The sequence below is a fragment of the Limulus polyphemus genome, unplaced genomic scaffold (genome assembly GCF_000517525.1).
Source record: "Limulus polyphemus unplaced genomic scaffold, Limulus_polyphemus-2.1.2 Scaffold120, whole genome shotgun sequence".
NCBI lineage: Eukaryota > Metazoa > Arthropoda > Merostomata > Xiphosura > Limulidae > Limulus > Limulus polyphemus.
The window spans coordinates 465,751-479,042 of NW_013665730.1; the positions used below are offsets into that span (position 1 = coordinate 465,751).

The 13,292-nt window shown below is 31.8% G+C and overlaps 1 protein-coding gene across 1 annotated transcript in view; it reads left to right on the plus strand.

The window, feature by feature from the left end:
* Nucleotides 1-8,754: 8,754 nt before the first annotated feature.
* LOC106472368 (gamma-glutamyltranspeptidase 1-like) overlaps nucleotides 8,755-13,292 on the plus strand; it is a 26,833-nt gene continuing 22,295 nt past the window's right edge. The window contains exon 1 of the mRNA XM_013933010.2: nucleotides 8,755-8,862. Coding sequence (XP_013788464.2) covers nucleotides 8,852-8,862 — 11 coding nt within the window. The 5' untranslated portion in view covers nucleotides 8,755-8,851. The remainder of the gene's footprint in view (nucleotides 8,863-13,292) is intronic.

A 13,292-nucleotide genomic window follows, 5' to 3' on the forward strand; every position in this document is an offset into this window, starting at 1 on the left:
CTATTTGTCTGTTATTAGTTAAACTTTATTTTAAGTTTTTATCATTACCCCATTCAAGCCGTCTCCAGCCATTATTCATTCTTAGTATGTTTTATTTATTATAAAATTACATAAAACAAGCACGTTATTAAAAGCTGAAACAAATATACTCTTTGAAATAGTCTAGAAATCACACATTTTTTACACGTGACCTTCTTGTCGGTCTTGTAATACTGTAATATTTATCAAATTGCTAATTTATATATATTTAATTGTTTACTTTATATGAATTTAAAATAATTCACTGACAACGTGTTTGTCTTTGATGAAAGGTAACAAAGATATCTAATCTACGTTTTACAGTGGTCAAAAGTCTTTACCTATACGTATTTACAGCAGTTATTATCAAATGTTTCTGGTAGCTGAACAGAATTGGTGTGGATTTTAAGAGAAAAAAAGTGGTGTTAAAAATGAGGTTTTATAACTAGTGATTAGATAACTGTGTAGTTCTGATAAGTCAGAGCAATAGAAGAAAATACATGAACATTAATTAAAACAGACTATATCCTTGTAAATTAATTCAAGAGGTCATATCTTTGTAAATCAAACAAGTATTTAAACTACAGAAGCAAATTATCGAAATTCAAACTGATTTTCAATTCTTAAAATTATACGGGGCCTTCGAGAATTTGTTGAGCTAAGTCACTATTCAAGCATTCAGTTAAAGAATAGTTTTGCATAGTACTGTTCAGTTCTTGTTTACTGAAATGAAATTTATCATGATTTCGAGACGAAGTTGTTGCATGTAAAGACCCATACAGACTGTAATATTACGCCAATTCACTATTTAGGTTTTTCTTCAGATCATGTCTGTAAATAATTTACTCTCCAGCACTTGTTCTAATGTATGTACACGTGTCATGAATAAATTAGACCTGAAAGCACGTTGTCATGAAGGTAATAGTGTTTGTTTTATAAATACTGTTATATATGTCTGTGATGTGTTATCAGTAGTATCATTATTATTCTCGTCAAAGATTTCCTAGTTATTTATTCGTTCACAATTACAGGTGTTGATGATATGAAGTCAGTACCTAACCTTGTTTCAACGTTTCTATTATGTACTTTTTTATATTCTGGAAATTGTATGGTCATTTGACTATCAGTGCAGTATCACATGTCATAAACAATAAGAGCTGTGATTGGCAATGTCTGTAAATACTGATAGTTTTCTGATTTTAGCTAAAGACAAAGATGCCTTACCCTTTCCTTCAGAAGAACACCAATTCCCGTTTAGAACACTTGCTATACCTTCAGAACTCTGTGTTTCTATATACTTTAGTGAACAACCTCCATCTGAGGCCTTGTACACTGTGTTTAATCTTGTTGTTTGGATACCTTATAGCATAGGTATCTCGTACATCATAGGTTGTATAATTTCTTATTTGTCTTTTCGTATTTATGTGTGTATATATATATATATGTATCGATAATGTATATTGTATTTGTAGCAAACGTATGTCCGTGAAATATTTGCTTTCTTTGATATAAATTGCAGTGTTTATTTATGCAGATTGATGTTTGTTAGCTTTTACAGAATTTGTATTTTTCAAGTTGCACGTGAAACTTTAATCCTCATAGTAATAGCTGAAATATCTAGTGATATCTAGCATCAGGAAGTTTTGCAGCTTTAAGTGTGTAAGACCTCTGGAGCTTACTTATTTAAATATTCTACTTAACAGATTACCACTGAAGTTTTGCAGCGACTACGATTTAAATATTGTATTGCTACACGAAGAATTCTTATATGAAATCTGGTTAATATGTACTAAATTGTTTTGTCCGCGAGCACAAGACACAGGTAACTCGGTCAATGGATCTCATGTAGGCTCCCGTTTGATATAGTAGATGTTAGCAGACTATTTATATGTGAATGTGTGGTTTTATTGAATTACGAGTCTTACTGGAATTTTGGAAATTATATATATAAAACATGTATGTATATATATTGTACTATATAACAATATAGGATACCATCTGGTTAGTTAGACAATGTCTTTTCTATTGCGGCAAGAACTTTTCTGTGTCCTTGAAACTCGGAAACAAACACTTGTAGTTTGTTTCATAAGGAATATTCGACTCACCTTTTCTTCGTAGACTTTGTACAAGTGATTAACTTTATTTGTCCTGAATCATTGTGATAAAAGCATGTTATATTTTATAACTCTTTCTGTTATCTGGACTGTACAGACTAACTACAGGATTTGAGGAATGAGGACAATGTTCGGTAATAAAAATTATAGCAAAAATGGCAAGGCATAACTGTCACAGGTAGAATTTTTGTACTTCTGTTTCTGTGAACATTTTCCCATTGCGGTCGCAACAGTATTGACAATATATATTATACAAACACGTGTCACTGCGTTTTTGTTCTCTGGACACAAAAGTGCAGTCGATCATACATAAACAGACATAGAAATTTCAATAATTGCTAAAGTGGTTGATTGTCCTTAAAGGCTAGTCTATTTTTGTCAAAAACAATGTGAAAAGTAACTTCATTAGCACCTTAATATGACAACGATTTGGTTGATGTTTAATCACGTCATTGGTGCTAATTCGCATAAACTTTGTTTACATTGATGAACTTTAGTCTAGAATTTTCTTTACCTTCGTCTTGGTTAGTTGGTGTATGAAAAGGTTATCTATGCTGAGGTTAGTTTGTTAAATCGTTACATTTGTTACTTTTTATTGTAAGGAATACAGACAATTCCTTGCTTAAACTTACCCATGTGTTGTCCTGTGTACAAAAAAAAAATGCGTTATTGTATAGTCCCAGCAATCTGCTCAGTGAATTTGTTCGAATAAATGCTGTAACAAAGTTGACGCTGGTTGAACTATATTTGTTTTTCAGAGTCTTATATGTAGTAAAATTATTCGGTAAAAATCAAAAGTTTTAAGAACATTAAGTTTCAAAATACACCGTATACATGTATATATATATATTCACTAGTAGTAGTGGATGAACTCAAATTACCAATACAGTATTTTTGATCTGTACTACTTAGGGCTTAATAACAGAAAGTATTTAGTTATTCGTTTTTAATTAGAAAGAAAAGGGTACTTAATCTTTGTATAATAGCCATATCATAGTAGCCCAATTTTATACCTTTAAAATAACATTTATTTTAAGCTATCTCTTTAAGTAAAATTCGGGAAGAACGTGACTACAAATATCCGATTAATGAGAGTAATAAATTATTCTCAACATTTAACATGAAAAATGCAAAGTTGGACTTTCAATTTATGGCTACATTAAGTCAACAATGTCGTAAATACGTGCTTAAAGGTGCAAAATTAAAGAGTTATCAGTTATATCATTGTTAAAAGTTTTAGATATTTTTTCTGAAGATAATGTTACTGAACTATAGCTTTTGTTGAACCAGTGCCTTTAAAATGGGGCGTAAAAAAGAAACCTTGCTTTTCCTTAAAGATTAATTAATAGACATATCTGTATACAATTTATAAAATTCATACAATTGGAAGACATCCAAGCATGCTAATGATATTGAAAGTATTTTAATATTTTTCGGAAACTTTCTTTATCTGTTAGAAGCACATGTATCCATAAACTATACAGAAGTAGAAATTCAGTTTCATTGAATGACTTCATACTACAAAGACTTGAAATCCTTATTACAACGAAAGGAATTGTGTAGAAACCAAGCAGTAGTACTGTATTTTTTAACTACTAATAGACAAATCAAATCCACGAAAATATTCCTAATAACTTTTCTCTTTTAAAGAATCGGCTCAAATCTTCCTGATCCTGCAGAGAAGTCTACAAAAAATCTGCAAGAAATAAAAAAGAAATTGTAACCAGTGACATAGTAGGACAAGAAATAAATCTCAATGACACAAGTTTCTTAAATAATGAGGAAATGCGAGTGCGAGACAGGTTGGAAACTGGAAATAATAATGAAAAAGACTGATCTTAAAGCTAAAAACGATATCTTCCAAAACACATTCAAATAAGAATAGACTACTGACACTTCTTATTAACAGAAAAAAGGGAAATGCATTTAAGATTAAAAATAACTTTCATAATTTAAGTTCCAAGAACATAAAAATCAATATAAGCTTCTGCAATAAACGTAAATCCGAAGAGTTGGTCGTTAGATGAGTTATCTATAAAAATATACCAAATACAACAATAGAATTTACTCATTATTACAGACAATATTTGACGAATACAGTAAAAGAATATAATGGAATTAAAAATAAGATAACAACTGAAAGACGATATAATGCAGGAATAAATTTCAACAATGAGCTTAAAATTTATACTAGCTAACAACTAGATAACAACTGAAAGACGAAATAATGCAGGAATAAATTTCAACAATGAGCTTAAAATTTATACCAGCTTGACTATCTATTAACTTTTAAGAGTATAAGCCAAAGTGTACACATTGAACAATAAAACCCAGAAAATTTAATTCATCTGAACTCAGAAATAGGCTCCACTCTCTCAAAGTTTAGACTGATTAACATCAGATCAAATTTTAAATGTTGAGCCTAGTATTGCATCACCATTACTCCTAGCAGTGTCAATCATTAACAAGCATATGGTCAGTGTTAATCATTGATAAGCATATGATCAGCAATAGCTCCATCTTTCCACGGGCACGTTGGAGACTAATAACGTATGCTTCGTAAAAACTTAGACTCAATAGATTAATGAAAATAGAGAGACCATCTAAACTGGTAATACCGTGAGAAGTGTGTAAAACCTAGAGTTATAGTTGACAATTATAGACGTATGAAGAAAGAAAACATCAGATGAAAAAACATGTTTATATTTATTACAATGCCTGATCGTCCAGAGAAAATTCCAATTGCATAATGAAACATAATATAATAATCCAAATATGAAAGCCTGAAAAAAGGGTTTAAATGCCAAGAGCTGGCCAAGCATTAGAACCCAAAAGTCCAAAATTTGTCATATTTTTACGTGAACGACAGATTTTGGTTTCCACGTTTCTCTTAATTTGTCCATTTCGGATTCAAAATCAGATGACTGAAAGAGAATTAACTCCAACAGATAGAACAAATATTATATATGAAGTGTATTAGCTAAAAATAACGTGCTGAAAGTCTACAGATTTCTGAAAATAACTTGAATAAAAAACAAAGAAGATTGCAAAGCTTGGAAAAAGTAGTCATATCTCCTATTGAGCAAAGGTCCATTAAATACAGGGCTAGCAAAGATTAAACAGTTTGTTCTACAATAAATTAAATGATAAACAAACAAAATAATTAAAAATTATTTTTTTCACAAAATATTTCTTACCGTATTATCGTTTGTGCAAGTCACCTTAGAAAGTCTACTTTCTTTCATCAAAGTTTGTTATTTGATCGCTGTTATGAATTTCTCTTCGTTTGCACATTCTACGTATAGAGTATCAAGCTGCTTTCAAAGTTTTCTAACCATGAAACATTCAGTGCACATTTCAAACGGATTGTCTTCTGTTCATATCTGTTAAAGATTCATAGTCTGTTTTCTACATACCATAAAGGCTCATTATGCAGTTGCATTTTCAAATTTGAGATGGAGCTTAAAGATTGTTAGAACAGAACTGTTGTGCCATATTGAACACTTGTAGATTTGTAGATTTTATGGTTTTGAGAAGTAATTTGGTAAAGATATATGAATCTCGTGAATAAGAGTTAGACAAATGACGTCACAAGACGACAGTCAGGAAGTGATGAAAACAAGATTTAGTGTAACTGTTCAGGTAAAAACAAGTCTTTGTAAATAGATGTAAGTTAAAGTATGTGAGTCTAATTACCAGTCTTTCAATGAAATATTTATATCGCAATCGAGTAGAAAGACGTTATCGAATCTTTTTTTTTCGTTTCAAATTATTCTTATGTATTTATAAATGTAAAAATGACATGATATTTTGCTTTGTTACAATGTGGTCTGAAATTTATTTCAGGCTTAAAGGCAGTGATACTTCCTTTCAGATACAGACGGTGAATCGCAATTTACATGTTAAGGTAGTAATGAGTTAGTGCAGGTATGGAGAGTTAACCACAATTTATATGTGTTAAGGCAGTAACTGAGTAATGCAGAATTTGACGATTAAATACACTTTATATGTCTTAAGGCAATGACATGTTGCTGCAGATACAGGCAGTTAACCACAACTTGTATTAAGATTGTGATGGGTTATTGCAGATACAGACAGTTAACCAAATACATTTAAACTACTTTACACCTATGACAATACAGTTTGTATTACAGTAAGTATACTAAAGTAATTTTTAAATGCAGGTTATTGTGTACATATATTTAACTTCCTTAAATAGCCAAATAAGAAACAGTCACTCTGTCAAATAATTACTACACTTCTTTTAGTTGGTTAATACATAGTGAGGGAAAGTAAATACATCCTCAGTGGGTAATATATGATACAGATTACAAGATTAATATCGTGCAACATTGAATTATATCGAAGTTTTAGTACGTTTTGTTACAAATATTTTGTTTAATTCAACTCGTCATGAGTTTACCACATAAAATGTCAAGAATATTTCCAGTTTTAGTACTTTGAATGTCGGGAATATTTCCAGTCTTCCGATATAGAATGTCCAAAATGTTTCCAGCATTAATAGCTTAAAATTACTTAATCTCATATACTTTGTTAATCGTTCACACACACACACACACATATGCTTGCAAACCTGACTAACGTGGAGTCACGTGACGGTTTAGAAAAGCTAGGTTAAGGCTATTAATAAATAATGTAACGTAAATGATATATCTGATTTATCATTTTGTGGGAAGTCTCTTCGGTAATTTATTTCCCTCTTATTGTAACAGTTTAATACGCGTACTACAACTTTAGCATCTGCTCATAATGTTGTGTATTGGAATATGTGAAATATAATATAGTTTACCATATAATATGGTAAACATTCGCGCGAAAGTTCTGATTTCATATACAAATTCACAATATATACAACCGGAAGGCTAAGAAACACTTTACCATTTTAAACACTTCTTATTGAAAATTAATGTAATTTCAGTTCATTCAACTTCACTAAAGAAACTGTTCAAGTTCACACTCAAAGGGACTCAAGATACACCATGAAAAAGAAAGAAATTTGACACTGAACCTTTAACCTTAACTCTCAAATTACCGACATGTTTTTGCACTTTGCTTTATGGGTGGGTGTCCAGATATTGCAACCTATTGAGTAATTTTATGCTTTACAATGTTCAGTGTACAGAAGTGATCAGAGAAATTGGGTGAAATCATTCATTTATTACCCAAATACACAGGAACCTCCAACACTAAGTAGTGGGACCAATTGCTGTATTGTTGGTGTTTTAGTGCGTGTTTTGTAGTGTATGGATCCTGTAACTTATAAAAGTCGTGAATACACAATCAGTTTATTTCGTAAATAGTTTTTAAAAATGTATTCGAAAACAGATGGGATCGATATGGAGCCAATCGACAAGTCTGTTCTAGAGTTTATAATGCATTTTTTCGAAATGATTATGTGAGAATGGGTTTATTTAGTGTAGTTCGTGATAATTAACGAAGAAGCTACTTATAGGTTTACATTATACAAACATCTTTGTGAAATCCAATGTAAATGTCTGTGAAAAGACTTTTAAAAGTTGTTTGCGATCTGCTCAATGTTTGAGTGAAGAACTAATTACCTCCACGCATTTCAATCTCTATATGGAAGAATAGATATGTTTCGGTTTTTGACAATTATTAATGACTAAATTGCAAAATTAATATTTTTCGGAATAGACTATTTTAATGTTAATTATAATAGTACATGAAGTTAAGCATTCTTCGAAATTTTTTTTATTTAAAGACTTATTTTGATTTTTTTTTTAAAGTATTGTCTGGACCTTGGTGTCCCCTGGTAGGTTTGGAGTAAGCTTGAGGGTTCCTTATGCTAAAATTCAAATACCCGCGCAGAGAATTAAGCAGGTAGCCCATTTTGAAACTTTACGCTTCACAATTAAACAAGCATTTGTACATTAACAAGTTGGGTTACATAACGAAAGTAGCGTGAAGTAGAAATATCCTTAGTAGATTAGGCTATGTTAACGAAAAATAATCAAAGAATGGAGAGTTCATACTCCAATTTATTGTAAGACAAAAGTTATGTAAATAAAGACATGTACGTAGAAGTATGTATGTCATGTACTCTAGTCTACCACAACATCCTTCGTCATACTTATTAAATGAAGGAAATATTCTGCCTTAAATTTACTTCATTGCATGTCATATGCCTTTAATGAAGGAATGTCGTGTACAATATGAAGAAATTACAATAAGAACTGTTTTCTAATCCAATCGCTAGAGGTCCGAGCCACTCTTAATTACGTCTCCATCAAACTGAATCTGTACAAGTTATATAATTACAATCACAACTAAAATAAAAATTCATATTTTCAATTAGTACATTAATCCGTTATTACCTTTTTATTCATTCATCTAGTTACATCATCAGAAAGAATGATTACTTTTCTTACTTCTTTGTGATAATATTGTAATTCAAGGCCGTTATGCAAACACTCTAAAGACTACTGTAACAAACTGAACAGGCATGACGTAGGCTTGTGGAGATTTCGTGATAACACATTTAGTTATCAAGTGACCTTAGTTTGGTGGAGTACCTGTATGGAAAGCTTACTATTACTACCTTCGATATGTAATGTTTTAGCTCAGTTGAGAGAATAAAAGTTGAAAGCGATAGAACGCATAATCTGTGCTTTTAGTTACTGTTTCCCGTTGCTTACAAACAGAAGTCTTATTCCAAACTTCAACCAATTGGTTCTACAATGAAATTTCCGTAAGTAGAGCTTTATGTTTGTATTTCACTAAGTTTCCTCGTCTAATAATTTGCAAAAATTTCAATTTTTAATAAGTTTACTTTAGGTGATTTCATCGCAAATCATAGACTTTTGTATCAGTTTGGAATCTGGAACTGGAGTGGGGGGCAAGGATCTAAGTTGGATGGGCAAAACCTCCCGAGGCACCCCCAAGGCGCCAGCCCTGGTCCTTCACCACATTTTGTGGAGTAAAAGTATGTCGAACGTTATGAAGTATACAATAGGTTGTACAGTAAATTGTGCGCCGTTAAATGTCATGAATTATGTTATTTGCAGATAAGATACATTGTACCTGCTTTGAAACTTAAGTCTTCCATTTGTTTTAGTAGAAATATTTTTACAAATAGAAATCAAAAACTAGCATATACAATTAAAGCTAACCATAATAATAATAATACGTAGTTGAGACGTAAATATTTCCAATGCCTTAATAATACCAATAATTAAAAACTACATGTCATTTGAATGTTTCATAATAATGCGCTGTCTTATGATTTATTAATCAATGTACAGTGACGTTAATAGCACTGAATACAAGTTAATTGATTTCGATTATCTTATACAAAATCTGCCCCCTAATTAAGAGGGTGGTCTCCCCCATAGTGCACACGCTGCCGACGAGACTGTGTAAGATGAACAATATACTCTACACAGTATAAGGTAGTATATACTTTCAACTACATACAACACAATCTAGAACCTACTTTCGACTCAACACGACATAATGTACGACCAACCTCTATTAGGTTCAATAAAATATAAGATCTACCATCTACAGCACCAACCTGATGTAAAACCAACCTTCTACTGTACACAATCTGATATGTATCCAGCCTTCTACTGTACACAACATAAAGTAGAACCAACCTTTTCTTAGGTTCATTACAATGTAGGATCTATCTTCTACTGCACTCAACCTCATGTAGGACCAACCTTTTTACTATACACGACATAATGTAGAACTAACCTTCGACCCAACATAAATTAATATAAACACGAACTGCACACAACCTGATGTGAGACCAACTTTCTACTTTACACAACATAACACAGGATATACTTTCTACCACATAAAACACAATGTAGAGCCTACTTTCGACTCAACACAATATAACTTAGAACCAAACACTGCATGATTTCTTGCTGAAGAAACGTTTAGAGAGCTGTCTGAGTTTCATCTTCCGCTTCACTATTGCTTGTTTTGCATATCGATTGTTATGATTTTTATTAATAGTATCATATTCTTGTAACGTATGTTTCATGCTGATTATGTGAAGGTATGTTTTATTTCAAGCCTTTGTTAAAGTCGGGATATCTTCTCAACTTCTCAAAGTAAATTATATGCTTTAAAAGCTCTCTTATCCTATTGATTATTTCAGTGATGTTACAACGCAACATGATTGATAAGTTGTGAAGATGTTCCAGTAAAATAAGAAGCTAAAATGAGACGTGGTTAAAAATCAAACACTAACACAAGGTTCAAGATTTCGTTGATTAACATTAACATCATCACGTACATTTTCTTTACAACGTCAGCGAAATGTTGAACCTTGTGTTAGTGAAAATGTAAATTAATTATTAACACTTCACACTGTATACAAGTTAGAAAATGTTAATCCAGCCTTTCTCTCTTGTGTAAGCTGTAAAAACTATATATACAATTTCACGTTTGTTTGAATTGGGAAGCTATTACATCATCTATCTTCTCTGCGAATTGACAAACGCTGCTCGTATGAGTTGAGAAAAGGAGGTACACCATTTCTTGCCTATTTAGGTTGAAAAAAGCTGATTCCAAAATTGCATGGGTTAAGAAATTACTAAATAATTTCCAATTTATAATTCCGAAAATAAATTTGCTGAGCTAACATCTTATGAGTTAGTAAAAGTGCTACGTCACTTCTCGGCTGTATGGCTTAGAAAACCACAGGGTTTTTTGCTTGCATAGACTGAAAAATGCTGATCTACAAATACTTTTACGGATGGACTTTGTTTCTAAGACTATTACACAATTTGTTTTTCATACAGGTTATTCCATTTCTCATTTGTGTGGGAGGAAAAAAGCTATTATACTGTTTTTCGTTTCGTTAGATTAGGAAAAACTGTTATATTGTTTTTCGTTTCGTTAGATTAGGAAAAGCTGTTATACTGTTTTTCGTTTCGTTAGATTAGGAAAAACTGTTATATTGTTTTTCGTTTCGTTAGATAAGGAAAAACTGTTATATTGTTTTTCGTCTTAGATTAGGAAAAGCTGTTATACTGTTTTTCGTTTCGTTAGATTAGGAAAAACTGTTATATTGTTTTTCGTCTTAGATTAGGAAAAGCTATTATACTGGTTTTCATTTCGTTAGATTGGGAAAAACTGTCATATTGTTTTTCGTCTTAGATTAGGAAAAGCTGTAATACTGTTTTTCGTTTCGTTAGATTAGGAAAAGCTGTTATACTGTTTTTCGTTTCGTTAGATTAGGAAAAACTGTTATATTGTTTTTCGTCTTAGATTAGGAAAAGCTATTATACTGTTTTTCGTTTCGTTAGATTGGGAAAAGCTGCTACATCATTTCTCTCCTTTATTCAACATTATCTTCTAATCGAACCAAGCTACATAAAAAGATCAGAATTAATAGTCAAACCAGTAATGAAGGTAGCAAACTTAATATGCTGTTCTTAAGTTCTTACTTGAAATTATTAGAATGCATTTTTTCATCATTTGAGTACTCTCGATCTTACAGATTTAAGTTAGTCCTAAGTACGTATACCAATCTAAGAGTGTAAAATAATTCAAAACGTTTAAAATAATACAAATATATTTATTAAACATTCTAACCAATACTGTTAATAAAACGTAGCATTTTAAAAAAGAATAAGGTATATATATATAACATACTAAGAGAACACATAAGCACTACTGGTTTGCTTCATTATTATTGCAGATTTCACGTTCCTAGAAAAACTTCATAGCAATATACACAAACCTCAATAGAATCTTCTTTAACAACATTTAGTGACCAGTGAAAGTCTATTAAACGGCTCCGACAGTGTAACTTTAGTGCATTTTGAAATCTGAGTCAAACTACGTGATGAGAAGGCTGCTACACCATTTCTTCCCTTCACGTAGGGCCGGACGTGACCTAGTATTAGCGTGCCGGACTGTGAATCCGAGTGACCATGGTTTGCTTATTGTTAATGAAAAACAAAATTCCACTACGCGCTTAGGAGTTATGGGTGCATTATAAGAGTAGTAGTCAAATCCCATTATTCGAGTACAGCAGCCCAAAAGTTGACGGTGAATGTTACTGACTAGTTGCATTCCCCCTAACAAATCAATTGAAATTTATTTATGGCTGTCGTTGATAGCCCTAATTTAAATTTGCCCAAATATTCGAAACAAACAAACCCTTCGTGTAACTGGAAGCGTTAGCACATTAATTCTGGTATACACATATTTAAAAATTTGCATTTTAACACATCACTTCTTCCCTGTATGGGAAGAGCTGTTACATTCTTTCCTGTCATTATGACTAGAGAAAAGCTGCTACGACACATCTATTTTATGTGAATTCAGATTTTAAAGCTGCTACGCATATTCTCAGCAGTTTGGATAAGAAAGTTTCTGACACGATTTCTCACCTGCCTTTGATGGAAATTTACTGAACTCGCTTATATGGATTTGAGAAGTATGGGTTAACGGATTAGTATTTATAACGTTTTTTAAAAAATAAAATAAATGCGTAACGGGTTTAAAACTCATTTCAAACATCTAAATACCTATGCACAGTGTGCATGTATTTTCCTTGTCGAAAAAACTCCCGGCATTGATTTTTATGAAGTGTATAAGCAAGGAATATGAGTACACATTACAGCAACAAAAAATTAGATTCAACTTGTCTTATAGTTTACGGATTGAGGGACACTTGTTCTTAAACAGTGTTCTAAGAAGAGAGAAATTAATTAACTGGATGTTTAACCAAGAATATTTCTATGGATAACATCAACTCAGGTGCCTCAATAGCTATACCATCGACACAGTTCGTGACAAGTTGGGCACATAATAAGCTATGCACGTACTTGCTTGTATACGCAAATAGTACTTTGGTTGTTTGCATCAATGTTTATGAAGAAGGTGGAAGATATAAAACAGAAAATGTAAAACATGCTCTTACCCTCTTTTTCTCGGTCGGAATATTTAAAGTTGTAACGCCGTTTGCTAATGTTATAATTTTTCTGAAAAAATTAAAACTTAGAGCGAACGGGACTCAAACCAGTGGCTCTACTTACATTCAAAACATCATTCAACACGTTCAAAGCTCTACCAAAAACATTTCATTTTTACCAAAGATTGAAGGGAAAACTGACAGTTCCAAAACTCAACAGACTCGGTAGCTTAGTTGGTTTA